Source organism: Solea senegalensis, linkage group LG4 (assembly GCF_019176455.1).
Source record: "Solea senegalensis isolate Sse05_10M linkage group LG4, IFAPA_SoseM_1, whole genome shotgun sequence".
NCBI classification, from domain to species: Eukaryota; Metazoa; Chordata; class Actinopteri; order Pleuronectiformes; family Soleidae; genus Solea; species Solea senegalensis.
The window spans coordinates 25437236-25453870 of NC_058024.1; the positions used below are offsets into that span (position 1 = coordinate 25437236).

At 39.4% G+C, this 16635-nt stretch overlaps 1 protein-coding gene across 2 annotated transcripts; it reads right to left on the reverse strand.

Annotated features, from left to right (window-relative positions):
• Positions 1 to 1858: 1858 nt before the first annotated feature.
• On the reverse strand, positions 1859 to 15583 carry capzb (capping actin protein of muscle Z-line subunit beta). Of its 2 annotated transcripts, XM_044023371.1 has the most exons (10): positions 15312 to 15583; positions 9491 to 9580; positions 7651 to 7772; positions 6874 to 6987; positions 6628 to 6769; positions 5263 to 5379; positions 5109 to 5174; positions 4778 to 4854; positions 4336 to 4437; positions 1859 to 2918 (listed from the first exon to the last, which is right to left on the reverse strand). In XM_044023371.1, the coding sequence occupies exons 1-9, from the start codon at positions 15312 to 15314 to the stop codon at positions 4344 to 4346; spliced, it is 825 nt and encodes a 274-aa protein (XP_043879306.1). In that variant the 5' UTR covers positions 15315 to 15583; the 3' UTR covers positions 1859 to 2918; positions 4336 to 4343. The 2 variants fall into 2 exon arrangements, with proteins under 2 accessions (XP_043879306.1, XP_043879307.1); XM_044023372.1 differs by lacking the exon at positions 4336 to 4437 and having other exon boundaries at positions 15312 to 15577.
• Positions 15584 to 16635: the final 1052 nt, after the last annotated feature.

Below are 16635 nucleotides of genomic sequence, written 5' to 3' on the forward strand. Positions count from 1 at the left end.
GAGAAAAGGTTTACTCATTAACTAGCAAACATTCCACAAGATGCAGTTTGAGGAGAATCATTGTTCAACAACCTGTCGAAACCTATTTTGTCTAACTTCATTTGAAAAGTTCATTTCAGTTCAGTGGTTGTTTTTCAGATGACATCGTTGGTGTTGTGGTGGTTTATCGCTTTACTTTTAGTTCATCACAGACACTCTGAGATTACAGTGTTGTGTAAACCTGGTGAAGGCGAGAAGGAGGTGAACAATTCAAATAAAAATACAAAATAGAATTTAAAAAAAAGGAAGGACAGAGAGAGAGAGAGAACATTCAGATAATAAAACAGACTCAGTTGATTTGCTGAGTGTCAGTGACACCTAGTGGTCAAAAGGCAGCCACACAGAAATGAGAGAGCGTGACATCATGTGATTCATGATGTCTTTGATTGTAATAATATTGTGTTGCACAAGTGAAATATGATCTTCTTAAAAAAACAAAAACATTACAATAAAACTAGTTTTTTTATTTGTGATCACATCAGTGTCATCTTTAATAGCAGAGTTCATGTTTCAGAGGCAACAAAACAACTTACAACCTTCATCCACGAGGTGGCGAGAGATGACAACATTTTCCTTTTCCAGTTGAATGTGTCACCTTCCTTTTTCTATTATGATTATTGATGGATTATTATACATATATTATATATATCTTATGTTCCTATTTATTTTGTTGCTTTAGAGACATGTATGGACTGTTTGTGGAATTGCATGCCTAGACATGAAAAACCCACCTGGAAATTTAAGTTGTTATTTATGCTTTTTATGGTTTGTTTGTTCTGTTATTTGTTTATTTGTTCAAGTTCATAGTTTTAGAATCTTTGTTGTTTTTACAACGTCAAGCTTTGAAAACGGCTCGATGTCTTTTTTTGTGTCTGTGACAGCTCAGGTGTTTATATAGTTGGTAAAACTTGTGCTGAAAAAAAGAATTCTTAAGCCTCTGTATATATATTTTAATATATTAATAGAAAAAGCAGACTGAATGCTGTGAGTTCAAAGGATTGTTTTTTTTTTCACAAGTTATGAATTTATCACATCATTATTATTATTATTATTATTATTGTACCGTCTTTGTTTTCAGCTGTCAGAATTAATTTTGGTGAAGTTTCACACAAACTCAAGTTTGTTTTATCCGTCTGTGCAAATCTTAACTGGTCATCTTACACTGAAAGGTACATTTTAATGAACTGTAGATAAACATCCGACACAACAATTACAACAGTTGAATCTGCTTGTGATCGTAAATGTGAAATGTGCTGTTTAGAGCCATGGTTCTCAAAGTGTGGTACGCAAATTTCCTCTGTTGGTACCTGGAGGAAAATGTATTAACAGTGTATTTAAAATAAAACAAATACAATATTTAAAGTCACCTTATCACTCGCACCATCGTAACCATTTAACACATGTTTGGTGTCGTAATTACACGACTGTTTGTGCTAAAATTCCAAAGGTTGTCACGGTGATTACACTCACGCTGTTTCAGGAAGCTGACGAGTCGAGTCTTTGTCACCAGAGCTGGAAAAAAAACACCTGTACATTGTGTCCATTCTTTTTGCCTGTTTTTGGACATTGAGACAAAAACTCAAACAAATGTTCTTTTTGATGTGTTTCATACACACAAACTGGTTTCAATTATTAAAACATTGTTTTAACATGCAGTAAATTGCAAATAACTGCCAGATATTGAATGTTATTCTGAAAAAATGGGCAAAAGTCACTTACTCACAGGACATTTTCTGGTCCTTTAATGGTTAAAATAAGCAACTTCCCGCTACTTCCTAGAGTGGCTCTTCAATTTAAAAAAAAGAAAACGAAGAGAAGATGAGATTTTTCACCATTTTTATTGTTGCTGGAGGCTCTAATACAATATGAATCATAAGCTTTACAAAATAAAAACAAAACAAAACAAAAAAAATACAATAAAAGATTCCCCTCCAAAATGGAAACAGTGAAATGTTTCCACCGAGACAAAAGACAAAAACTGTGACCCCCAACAAAGACATAGTAGGTGAGGAGAGAGAAGAGTTGAAGACGCCGAAACAGAGGAGAGGGCGAACGATCATGTTTTACAGTGCAGGGCTGAGGATGATGAGGAGGATGATGATGAGGGTGATAAGGGTGTAACTTGTCCATTAGAACAGTCTATTCTCACGTTTGATAAGTCCACATTTTCACTCCCACACAGATTCACACGCATGCAGACAGAGTGGAAAACAAACCTAACAAACACCGAAGGTCGCCCCCTCCTGTTGGCACCGTTTACAACGGCCAAAAAACAAAGAAGAATGACAGTCGGACGTGGACGTAGTTATAATTTTTATACAAATATATGAAGGGTGTCGTCGACAAAAATAGGTGCAAGAAATAAAATTTGATGTACATCGTCTACGCCACCTATAGCACAGCTCGTGTCCGAGGGACACGCCGGCTGCGACAACGTCAGGGATTATGATACAATGACCTTCACGCTGTAAGATTATCATTAACCGTGGTAATACTATCATTACATTTATAACGTGGGAGAGAAGAGACAAAAAAAAGAAAACGGGGAGGGTGGGGGATGGGGTGGCGAGAGACAGAGGGAGTGAATGGCTTCATGGCAGATGAGACGCATTGAAAACAAAACATGAAAAGCTAAGCAGTTTCTCCTTTTTGTATTTTCCACAAATAAACAAGAGTGCAGCAACGTAAACAGGCATGGAGGGAAAGGACAAAGAAACAGAAACCATGGCATGAGGCGGAAAGAGAGAGAGAGATGAGGAGGAAAAAAACAAAAGAAACATTAACAGTAGCATCTCTAGTTGTATTTGCGTTTGAGTGCCTCCAGCAGGTCGACCTTCAGAGCCTCCTGCTTTGACTTGTCAGCCAGAGTCTGAACACTCCTGTTTGAAGAGAAAGACAAAAGAAGGGGAGACGGTCACTGAATATCAACATGGCAGAGATGGACACAGTAACCTGTGATCTGGAGAAACACTGAGGACGCACTCCTGACAAACAGGTTTGTGCTATTGTGAAGGGCAACAATCATTTTCTGCACCAGCGACATAGAATGAACTGCACAAGGACTTGAAACCATGAGTTAATCTCACTTAAATGCTTTCAAACTTCGAATGAAAGAACCGGAGGCAGATTCCCCTAAAGCCGACGCCCACAAGAGAAGACTTTCAAATGGTGAGCGACCACAGACACAACGGACCCTGTAACTGTTCTTCAACTTTTAAAACCTGAGAAAGACGAGACGATGACGTCGTCAAGACGCAGGACGACACACACACACACACACACACACAAGTTATGGCTCTAAACAAAAGTACACTACATCTGTTTCCAGGTCAAATCGCTCTCATTGGTTATTTTATATCTGTTCAGTCGTAAATAGACTCTGATGACGTTAACCCTTCACGTTACAGGATAATTTAGCCATATAATCTGCTCAAACCAGCTTAAAATCCTAATATTAATATTCTGTAATCTTTCCAGAGCAGAACAAAGACATCACACCGTTCCTGTTCTGAAACAGCTGCACTGGTTATACATTAAATACACAATTCAGATCTCGGAGCTCCTCCTAACCCCACTCTCTGCTCCTAGGTCACTTGAGGTCGTCTTCACAACAGCTCCCTTCAGTCCGCTCGTTTCCTCTCATTTCACAACAGAGCTCTCTCTGTTGTTGTCGTCGTCCCTAAGCTCTGGAATATTCTCTCCTCTCACATTACACCGGTCTTCTCTCACCACCGAGACAGTTAACATCCAGAAGAAAAAGCTTGTTTTAATACATATTCAGCGCTATTTGCCTCGTCTTTTGTGTAACGTATCGAAACCTTTGACTTTGTGAAGCGCTTTGGTTTCAATCCTGTTGTTTTTAACCATCATTTAACCTAAAGGAATAAAACTCGACTTTGAAAACACGTCGTTACACAGACAAGTGCAGTCGGACTCTGCTTCTGTGGAACACACACACACAGCAAACATGCGAGTCATTTGTAATCATGCAGTAATTCACAATAGTCTGGGAGTGAATTTCTATAACTGTGTACGTACAAATACAAACTCCAATCACCAAAAACATGAAAATATAAGTTACACCAGAACGCCTCGTTTTTATGTACGTTTTAAGTTTTAGTAGATGCACAAAAAGAAAGAGTAAAAAAAACCTGCATCAGACAACAAACATCAAGCAAAAAAACAAGGCGACAGTTGATTAGTTTCGTCTCTTCTTCACACAGATTATGTGTTAGATTAAACCTGCATTAAGATGCTCAAACAGACACACACACACGTCTACATGCCAGGTTATACCTCTGGCCTTAGTCAATGAAGATCTGACGCTGGGTGAGGACTTGCGACAGCTCCTTCTGGAGCTGCCGGTACTTTTGGTTATCGGGCAAAGACTCAATAGATCTGGAGCGCAGAGGGGAGAGGCAGACGGAGGGATTGACAAGAGGGGGGGACAGACAATGATAAGGAACGGCAGCAGAAATGCACAGTGAAAGGCAATAAAAAAGGAAAAGAAAAGGATGAGGAGCAGGGTTTGGGAAGGAGAAGGAGGTGAAGAAAATACAGAAGCAAATGCAGCTGGAATGAGGAGCTGGAAAATGAATAAAATGTAAATCAAAACAGAAAAGAAATGACAGGACTAAGAGATGGAGGTGCAGAGGTAAACCGACTCTGCAGCGGCCGCAGACTGGAGGAGCTGTAAAAGAACAAATCAATAGAGTATTTCAGACAACAAAGCATTTACCTTAGGCCGTTGACGATGTCCTTGGTCTTCCCAAAGTAGATTTCATTCAGTGTGGAGCGAATCTTGTTCTCCATGTCCTGCAACGAGAGAGGAAACATCCTTAGCTCAGCACGACGTCTGCAGTTTGATCGATGCGTCGTGATGCAATTCATTTCTTCGGACCGTTTAATATGATGGGACCGTGTTTTTACAGACCTGTCCAGAAAATAATCTCGGTAATAATAATAATAATAATAATAATCGGAAATGTAGTATTTGACTGACAGCCGCTTTGATTTTACTGCAGATGTAAAAACAATCACTGCTTCATGTCGGACACGGTTATACTGACTTCGACAAGGCGGCCAATGTTGGCGATGTGAGGTGAGGATTCTCCAACTGTTTCGTCTTTTTCCATCTGCGAAACCAAACAAAACACATTGAATTTACTGGAACGACGGTGACGCGCACACTCGGAAGCGTTAGCAGTGGTTTTTTGGTCGTACTTGTCTTGTGAGGCTGCCGCCCAGGTTCATGGTGCCAGAGCCAGTCTTGGTTGTCTGGAGCCACAGCATGACGGTGGAGGTTAGTTTGTAGTGAGCGCTGCGACCACTGGACTTCTCCTGTTTGCACAAACACACGAGAAAAATCAGAGAATACGCCAAACAACGGGTCTCAAAGAAATCCCTTCTCAGTTTACAGAACAAAAATATTAGATTTAGCTGTTTAAGAAATTCATCATTTTTGTTTATAGAAGAAATACTAATACCATATTTACTGCTGCAAGTAATTATTATTATTATTATTGTTACTATAATCAATTCATCTGTTGATCATTTTCCTCAATTAATTGATTAGTTGTTTGTAAATCTTGATGTGATGATGTTCTCAAATGTCTTGTTTTGTTCACAAACCAAAATATAATCAGTTACAATGATTTTTGTTATATGGAGCAAAGAAACCAGAAAATATTCACATTTAAGAAGCTGAAACAAAAGTCAGAGAGCTTGTTTTAATGATTAAAGGATAACAGTTGAACACCTGAACGCAGCACAGAAATAACAGCCAGTCTGGCCCTGAATGCACCACATAAATAAAAGTTAGTCTGCAGCTGAACGCAGCACAGAAATAACAGTTAGTCTGCACCTGAATGCACCACAGAAATAACCGTGAGTCTGCACCTGAATGCACCACAGAAATAACCGTGAGTCTGCACCTGAATGCACCACAGAAATAACAATTACTCTGGCCATGAATGCACCACATAAATAAAAGTTAGTCTGCACCTGAACGCAGCACAGAAATAACAGTTAGTCTGCACCTGAAGCAGCACAGAAATAACAGTTAGTCTGCACCTCAATGCACCACAGAAATAACCGTTGTCTGCACCACAGAAATAACAGTTAGTCTGCACCTGAATGCACCACAGAAATAACAATTAGTCTGGCCCTGAATGCACCACAGAAATAAAAGTTAGTCTGCACCTGAACGCAGCACAACCAAAAGTTAGTCTGCACCTGAACGCACCACAGAAATAACAATTAGTCTGGCCCTGAACGCTGCACAGAAATAACAGCCTGCACTTGCGCAGCACAGAAATAACAGCCAGTCTGGCCCTGAACACAGCACAGAAATAAAAGTTAGTCTGCACCTGAACGCAGCACAGAAATAACAGTTAGTCTGCACCTGAATGCAGCACAGAAATAACAGTTAGTCTGCACCTGAACGCAGCACAGAAATCATTATCCATACAGCTTACAATTTCATGTTTAAAAATATATAACACGTTTTTAACTGAATGACGGAAAAAAAAGGCCGACACAAGTTCAAATGTCAACCTAACAACTTTTCCCTCATCTGCAGATTCTCACCTGCACCTCCACCACATGGATGGAGTCCCAGCACCCTTTGATTTTCTTCGATCCATCGCCCGCCTTCTTGATAAGAATAACTCCAGCGAAACCGTGATCCAAGTCCCAGAGGTACACAGAGGAAACGCCACCCTCAAAGTACCTGAAAAAAAGGAGATACAGGTCAGAGGTCACAAGAGCGTCACAGTGACTGCTTATTCAAAAAACACTCTGTATGGGGGAGGGGCCTGCTTCACTGCTACTCACAGTTCTCTGTATTGGTCAAAGGCATTGTTGGCTTCAACCTCAAGTTTCCTCAGGCGACTTGAAGGCATTGCACCATCTTCGATGGGAGGGTCGTACTTATTACTCCACGGGGATCTGATGTGAGAAATAGTGCAACAGAATTTAGTTAATGTGTATCTGACTAAACAAGGATCCATTAAACGTCTTAACAGTGGCTTAATAGTTAAAGTTACCTCTTAGGATTTTAATTGAAGTGTGTCAGTATGCTTCAAAAATTCAAATTCCTCGTACTCCGGTGCAATTAATAACCCTTGCGATTTACTGAGCTTGAAACATGATGCTTATTAAAGTGAATAATTTTTGAAACGGGTGATTTACATTTCAATAAAAATGACCAGTGTTTCCCCAAACCTTTTACATGTGAACCCACTCTTTAAATATGACAACCTATCACGACACAATTCACAATATAAATCATAAGAGCAAATTTGGGCATAATATAACATTTAAAGCTATTTTTACTGCCATAATGTCAACGAGACAAGTGTTGTGGTTCATTTAATGCATGTTATTTAAAATAAATATACACATATCATAAGTAAAAGGCAAAAAAAAGGAGCATCCTGCTATCCAGTCTCTGAGAATGACATTTGAGTTGACAGTTCTGAGGTAGGCGGAAGATGCACGCCAAAACTTGTTAACAAGGTAAAGAAAAACTGAACCAAAAAACTAAGTTCAATCAGAAGACATAATATATGGTCATAATGTCTGACTAAAAAATGTAGTAAGAAACTTGACCTGTAGGAGTCGCCGTCTCTGTTGTAATCACAAAGCAGGTAGTCTTTTCCCACCACTTTGTCCCGGGCAATCTTCAGAGGCTGGTCCACAGAGGACAGGAGGTCCTCACACAGACTGGGCACCTGGACACAGACACGCGGAGAGAAGAAGTTTAACATCCGATGATGCACAAATACAGCTGCTGCTGCACATCTGGACTTCTCTGCCACATGATTACAAGATGTTTTTGTCAATTGAGACTTCCTGTAACAAATACAAGTTCACAGAACAACCTCCCAAGACTTGGAATAAACAGACAAGACAGGAAAAAAAAAGAAGCAAAACATCTTGGCATCTGATGTTCTCCTTTAAGTTTAAAAAAAAAAGAGAAAGATTTAAGTCCACATTCCACCTTTAACGGATCAGAAGAGGTCACCGAGTGAAGCAGGAATAAAATATCAATGGGAAACACAATATCTACAGGATAAGGAGGTACAAATTACTTCTCAGCGACTGATATGGATGTCGCCCACCACCACCACCCCCATATCCTTCTGCATCACAAAATAGACACAAAGGAGGCCTTGTTATCCCAAATAAGGCCACACACTCCCAACACATTCATACACACACACACAAAAAAAAACTGGCAGCTGAGGCTGGGTTCGACAAGGGAAGAGAGGGTGGGAGGGGGTGAGGAAATCCAGGGGACAAACAGGAAAGAAAGAGGTGATTTTAGGTGATTCTTAATTGCCAGGAAAAGATTGAGGAGAGATGGCGGAGCCAAATAACTGGCTGGTGGTGCGGATGATTGACAGCAGCGATAATAATCACTAACAACCAGACACGGTGAAATGAACAGGGAGAGAGGGCCGAGGTTAAGAGGTGTGGGAAGATGAAGGTGAACAGGTGGGGGTCCCTGCCTTTTGATAGGACCACAAATGTTTCCACACACGGTGAAAGTGTGATCTGATTTGTGTCCGGTTTTGTCCAACTCGGGTGGCACTGCTGTGTTATAATCCACAGATAATTATGGGAAGGAATTAAATGATTCATTTTAAAGGTAATATTTTTTATAAGAGAGTCCTTCACCTTCAGTTACACAGACAAACTTAGATTTAAATGTGACAAAAACAACAAAAGGCCCAACTGAGTGCTTTAATACAAAAGGAAAGCATTTATGAAATGGAAATTTACCAACCATATGATAATTTATGAAATTACCATATGGTTGGGAGAAAAAAAAAGTGTAGTTTTTGTTAGTTTTCATAAATTTCAAAAACACGCCATCAAACACATCTGAATTGTAGCCACATTGTTTAGGGGTGCAACTGAGGATTGTTCTCTGATTAACCTGCCAATTACTTTGTCAAATAATTATGTCAACAAAGAAAAACTAAAAACAAAGTCCAAACCAATTCTCCAAAATGACATAGTTAAATATCTCATATTGGAGACATTAGAGAAGCGGAAACCAGAAAGTATTTATGAGTTTTGCTCAAAATTTTAATGATGGACAGCTGATTCATTTTCTGTTTTTCTGCCCATTTTTATATACCATCATATTTTTTTGGAGGTCTACTTTTCCTTATGATATAATACACTCGTTTGTATTCGTCTTATATACCGTTTACAGCCTTCGTCAGTGAACTTTTCTGGCATTCATGGATGAATTTTAACACATTCATCCACATTCAAAGTTGCTATGGACATGCTGAGTTATTGAAAACACTGACTTTAACTATAGGTGAAATAATCCTCATGACTGAGGGTCTGTTTAAGTTAGTCAAACTTAAACAGCTTTTATTCACATACTGTGACACGGCTGCGTGTTTACATTGTAAAGAAAAAAAAGGCTCACCAGGTCAATGAGGTCACTGAGGTTCTTCTCGATCTGCTGAGGCGGTAGACGCCTCATCAGGTCCAGAGCACAGTCCAGCTGCTGGTCACTCTGAAAACAAACAAATCATACAAGACTTATTACACTGCGGGACAAAGCTTAACAACACAGCCCGATATATTTGCTGGTTACGAAAAAAACAAAAGATAAATAAATGAATAGTCTAAAGACAATGACAGTGTGACAATCTTTTATACAACTATACCACAATACTCGCTGGATACTGTCAGACGTTTACCAATGTGTGCACAACAATAACTGAAAGAAGATCTGCATTTAAGAAAACAATCATGACAACTTTGATGGCATGATTAAAAAGGGTTTATAGATCACAGAGGGCTGAATGAATATCTGATGGCAATATTTCACTTGACAGATATTGCAACTGAAAAGTGATTTGCAATTTTTTTTTCCATGTCACGCTTCATTACAACATCCACTGAGGAAATATATTCAAAAAGTGATGACACATTTATCACACGATGCCATAAAAATATTTCTCACTCTAACGCAGGCACCAGTTCAAAGTAAAAGTGTTTGTTCTGATACATAGTTCCCAACAAAAAAGATATTTATGATGCTAAATGAATCTGTTAATAACAAAAACAGACACACAATGGAATCAAAATATTAAAATCAAAGTCATATGTAGACAATTGTAATTAAAACACGACACAAGCTAATATCTAACAATTAAAAGTAGAATTTAATGTGATGAACACAACCCAACGTTTTATTATAATAAAAATATTGTTCTTCATTTTCATTATAATTTTAAAATAAGTGTAGGCCTGCAGGACATCGACAGGGAGGCCGAATGTGGACCTCGGGCCGTGAGTTTAGGAACCCTAGTCTAATTTAAGGAGGAGACTTTTTAAAAAATGTTTCAAAATGCCATTTTGATTTAAAAATAACGTCCAAACAACGTTACAGAGGGTTGAGCAAATTAAACTTATAGGACTGTTATTGATTAATCTGTACTTGTGCTGGTATAAAAATGAAAATCTGAAAGGAAAGTGGTCATAGTATCATAGAGTATGTGGAAAAAGAAGTTATTTGTATGGATTCCAACTGTCTGATAAAAGTTGAACACATTGTGTTTGATTTTAACCACTCATTGGTTAAACCATGTCATTTATTAACCAAAAAGGAGAGCATTACAAAGCTCGGGTCAATAAGTGCATAACGCACAATGGCAAGATACGTTGATGCTATTCCCTTCAAACACTAGAAGTTGTCAAAGTTGTCTGCAGCTGTACTGGAGATGTCGGCTGCACTCACTTCTGGACATCATCTGTTTCAGCTGTGTACACCATGACAGGATGTGAGGGCACCAGCACAGCGCACGCTGGTAAACAGATTGGTTAGTGACAAATACACCAGCCAATCATTCATGCACTGTTTTATTTCCATATTGCAGACACTGGCTTTTTTTGTTTAAATAAAGTCTGCCATTTGCTCTGTGTTTGTATCTGGGCTTAGTTTAGGTTTGCTGTAGAGAGCTGAGCCCCGGAAGCTTTTCATATGTTTGCTTAGTTTGCAGGTGTTTAAACAAGTTAGTCGTCTTTCAGTCTTCAACAGCAAATTGTCTCTGAGACATTTTGCATGTTGATGTCTTTCCAGCTACAAGTGAGTGACACCAATCTCCCGATTGTATTTTTCTTTCTTTCTTTTTTACAACCAAGTATGTCAGTGATATATTCAAAAAAAAAAAACTGTTCATACATGATTAAAATATTTGCAGTTCCAACTTTAACAAAATGAGACAAAAACTGTTTCAGAAACAACTTCCAGAGACACTAGTGTATTGGTATTTTAAGCCTAATCAATCTCCAATCCTAGGCTGTGTTTTACACATGGTAAAAAAATGACGTTGTTAAAACAGTTGAGTCTGATACAGGGTCTCACTGTTACTGAGCAGAGAGATGTAAAGCGCTTCCTTCAAAGAGCCCTGCTATGCAAATTGACTCACATAGGAAGTTGCATAAATTACATAGGCGGCATTCAAACTTTCAAAACCCGACTGGTTCTGCTAGTTTTAAGTGAAGCTCACCTTTATCGTGCACCCTGCACCTGTATAATGTAAGATTGTATTACAAGAGTGGACTCGGCTGCACTACTTCCTTCACCAAAAGAGCACAATGATACAGGCGTGCTACATTCTGTGTGTTGGTATGATGAGGGCTGCTGTGCAGGAAGTATTCACAATCGCCCTTGCAGGCAAACTGCACTTGCACTGCGAAATTACAGAGACAACAAACATAAGCTCAGCAGACCGAACAGCACTTGTGACGCGTCACGTGAGTATTTAGAGAATAGACAAAATAAAGATCAAATTGACTCACAAAGTGCAGTCAACTATTTTGTGTGTAAAACTAGAAAGCATGTGGCACGGCACACCTGACCTTAAACAAACAGATATGTTCCATCTGCTTTCAGAGGATGTTCTTCATTATAACATGGCTAAGTGGCATGTGGACAAGTAAAGGCTTAAATGAGGCACAGGAGTCCATTAAACAGCAGATTCATGACACTATGGCTGTTTTTACACCAAATATTCAGCCAGACTCAGTTCAATTGGTGATTGCAACATTCAGTCGGTCCGAGTTTGTTTTCACGCTGCACTTTAGTGAAACGAACCGAACCGAAGGAGAAGACAAACAACGAACAAGAAAATTCTCATCTAACCCTAACCCATCTATTTTTTTTGTGAACATAAGACACATACGATGGCTGTCATTCGTTCTACGTGCGCATGTTTCAATTGTGTTGCCCCCACAATGCCCTGCGTTGTAGTCCGTTTCCTGCATTTGGTTCACTTGAAGTGACGCGAGACCTGTGTTTCTGGGCAAAACCAGAGTTCCCTTCTTTGGTGTTCTGAGGTTCTGAGTAGGTGTTTAGTTCAGTTACACTGACTTGAGCTACAAACAAAAAAAAAACAAAACAATCATATTTCCATTCAAATCTTGGGAAAATAACTTTTAATAATAAAGTAACTGATATAGGAAACTGTTATAAATGATAGTTCTTTGTTTACTCATATCAGCACCTGGTTGTGCCTTACTGGGCCATTGATCTAATTTCTGAAGGACAACGTTGTTATTAATTAATCACTGAACAACAGATTCTAATGCATCTCATAGAACTGTGACGCAGAAAATAGATGGCGGTTAAAAGAAACTTCTGTTTTCTGGGTTAGGCAGGTGCAAAACATTTTTTTATAGTCTTGCGACACATTCTATAGCCTTTAGCATAACAACAACTGAGGTCCAGGCTTTCTATGATTACATCTTTGGACTGTTAAATAGGGCTTGTTTTGTTGTTTACTCACTCACTGTTTGACGCAGTCACTCAACACGTCTGATAATGTGGTCAAAGTTTCCAATAACCTACAGTTTGTGGAGACTCAATCCTTTAACTTGTTGGTCAACATTCCAGAATGATGTGTCCTTTACGCAACGTTGCTTTACAACAAAGTCTTCGTCTCTTTGTTGTGTAAACAATTCTGGTAAAATATTTGTCTTTTCTTAAGGTAAGAGTAGTTTGGCTTGCTTACACTTCATTGGCTGCATAGCACAGCCTTCCCCCAGGGGTTTCCATTCCTTAAATATGTAGTAAACAGCAGGATATTAGCAAGAATGGGAGGACAGACTAGCCACAACATGAAACTCTGAGGAATGTGTAGGAAGATGTAGGTAGGTGTGTAACAGTAGATGGACAAAACACATTTCAGCTAACTGGTCATGTTACGGATTATGCTACAATCATCTTCATGTGGGCATTCTCTGGCTATGCCATGAAAAAAAACTTAGTCCTAATCCTTACTGTGACACCAGTCGATTGAAGGAAAAACATCATGAACCTAGTTGTTATTAAATGTTACTTATATGTATTTGAATTTATGTCAATGTCAGAGATATCACTGCTGAAATAAATGTCTTCAGCACTGACCAAATCTGAAGATCAGGTCAAGTATTTATATAAATACTAGGAAACAAATAAGCTCATAAAGGACTTAAGCCAGACAAGCAGAACTTCACAAGTTTTTTTTTCCAGTCCATCCAAATACAAAAAGCAGAGATACACTTGTATTTAAAAGCTTTCTGAAATAAAAAAAAGGTTTTCTGCATTTTTACATCATTTCATTCTCCATATAAACCTAACGCTATATAAATATAGAATACAAATCTACACAACTCCACATGTTGGCTTACCTATAAAGTGACTTCTATTTAGTGTAAACCCCTAACAATGTGTACATATGGAGCTGCTAGCTGATCAGACAATGACATACTAATGGAGAGAAACCTCCTTTCATAAACATTCAGCAACAGCAGTTCCCACTCAGAGTCTCCTGTCTCCTTTCCCCTCATCCGAGATGCTTTTTCCCTGTCTTACAGTCACTCACACCTGATGAATCAGTCTGCTCCATCAGACACCTCGATCCTGTTTACCAGTGCTCCTGTCTTTATGTAAACACTGGCTCGAACCTACAACCCCGGGGTTCAGGGTGGAGGATTAGGCAACAGGATGGATGAGGTGAGGCGGAGGGGGAGATTATGGAGAGAAACCATATGTATTTTCCAACTCTGGCACAACATAGTTTGCTCTGCCAAGGAGGTTAGATTTTTGACTACATTTGTGCCTTTGGAAAACATAACTGAAAAAGTAAAGGAGAGATCTTACTAAAAATAAAATTCAGGGAGTGTGGGATATAGTCCCAGGAAGAAGTGATTCGATTTTTCGAGGGGAGTTAGACACACAACCCGATTCAATGTTTATTTCATTTTAAATCATTGTTAATATTATGTGATAGGAGAGTGTATCATTGACACTGTGGAAAAGTGAGTGGCCTTAGGGAAGGTTAGCTCTCCAACTACCTAGTTGTACTATGAGGAAGTTCAGAGTATACGTGAGTAAGTGTGAAAGCACAAGATGATGCTTTAATACTTCAAATTATAGGTCAGGTTTTGGTCAATAATAAATACAAGAGCAGTTACCCAATTTACCCAATCTCCCCTCAGGGATAAATAGTTAAGTTATCTATCAATCTATCTATAGAGGTGCCACTGCTACATAAGCTTAATTGAGGGGAACGTGTTCATAAACAAACCATAAATTAAATATTGTTAGGTGTGATTTGAATACATTATGGGAGTAAAAACACTTCCAACTGAAAGTCGCGATTAACCTGTCAGGGCAGTAAAAAGTGGGCAGCACAGGCTGACAGCTTGACATGGAGAGGAATAGGAGGAGCAAGCAGTCTTAATTTAGCTACAGGCTACCCGGCGCTTGACTATTTTAACTTGAGCGTGCGTGAGTGTGTGCACGACTGGAGGATTGTGTGTGTGTGTGTTATATTGGGTCTCCTCTCTAATCTCGATCACAAACGTGTGTCAAATCCAAAACATCCTGTGCTAACTTTATTTGCCCACCGAGAACATCTCGCTTGGCTAGCAGCTAACTAGCTATCCGCTAACAAACAGCTAAAAGACATTGTTGATAAGCCTAGCCGTGGAGCTAATTCACTGACATCCGCTACACAGAAGTTTCCCAAATGGAGCGAGTTGAATGTGCTCCGGTGATTTATAAACTTGGCAACTCCGCTGCTGCTGCCCCTCTCATGTTACCCACCAACACCTCCTGTTAGCGTCAGCCTAGCCTAGCTTAGCTTTTAGCACGGCTAGCCGTCACCGCTCAGTTAGCAGCAGCCAGCAGCGGCAGCACCACAGCCCTTCTACCCCAGCTCCGTCTCTCCCAGCAGCTCTGCCGCGGCCCTTACCATGTCTGCGGCGGTCTCAGCGGGGCAAGGGGAGAACGATTTCACTGATGGCCGTACACCGTAGCTTCACTGTGATTCCTCCAGTCGCTCCTCGCTCCTCTTGTTGTTTTGCCGTTTCTTGTCCGCTTTTTTTTTAACCCCCCCGCGGAAGATGTTTTTCGCCTCACCCTCACTGAACCCAGCCCTGTCAGCGAAATTCACTTCCTCAACCGGGCTACAGGAAGGAGGCTGCAGGCAGAAAAACGGGCCTCGGTTGCACGTCCGGGTCACTCTGGGCTTTCTCAGCTGCAGCCAATGGCGAAGGAGCGAGAAATGCATTGCCAAGTATGGAAAGGGAGGAGTGTTACAGTGACTGTGCAGCCAGAGAGAGAGAGAGAGAGGGAGAGAGAGAGAGAGGGAGGGAGGGCGGTAACTACACAGAGAAGAAATGTGAGATGTACTCGTTCAAACTGATATAATAGTGGAACAGAAGCAAAGTGCTTTGTACTGCTCTCATTTAGACTTCCATTCATCTCAGGCATTTAATTATCACATTTATAATGGTAACACAAAACAATAAAATACTTGTTGTTAGTTAACGATGACCTAATGATTTATAACTTGGTTTCTTAAAAGTTCTTTAAAGTTCTTCTTTTTTCCCCCACCCCACTGTGCTTTTAAATTCATTCATTGATACATGTTGTATCATAATTTAATGAAAAAGTCCAGTGTGTAAGAATTACACTGAAGCTTGTAACTAAAACGCTCTAATTCTACAAAAACAAACAATTTGGCAATATATTAAATTCTGCCAAAAAAAAAAAAAACACAACAAAAATGATACACACTGGATCTTAAATAGTAAATATTCTAAATATTATTGTTATGCTATTTATTAATTTGTAAATTTGTTTAATTATTTTAAAGTAATTTAAAAAGCAATATAAAAATTCAACAAAATCTGCAGGGAAGAAGAGAGGCCAAAAATGGCTTATGTAGACAACAACGGTCATATTTTAAAATAAAAAAAAATTATGAATATAGGTGTAGATTGTTCCAGCTAATTTCCAGGAAACACAATGCTTCTCGTAAGGATTTAGTGTGGACAGGCCACTGTCACAGTTCAAACTACATCAGGGTAAAGCCTTTCCCATAACCTTCAGGGAAAAGCACTTCCTGTGTTTTGTTTTTTTACACTGGCTAGAAAAAAAAATCATGAGAAAGTGACCCATTTAGACATTTACTGCAGTTGTTCTCCCAATAATTTGCATATCAAAGCTATCATGGCATTGTATAAATGTGCTTTTGTGCATCCTGGATTGTTTGTAAATGGGATTATGCCTAT

Bases quoted from the DNA above. Each gene is read 5' to 3' on its own strand.
- capzb (XM_044023371.1), bottom strand. The intron at 7,773-9,490 runs GTGAGCCTTTTT...GTCTGTGTCCAG, and splicing joins TCAGTGACCTCATTGACCTG to GTGCCCAGTCTGTGTGAGGA. The intron at 6,988-7,650 runs GTCAAGTTTCTT...TTCTCACATCAG, and splicing joins AGAGACGGCGACTCCTACAG to ATCCCCGTGGAGTAATAAGT.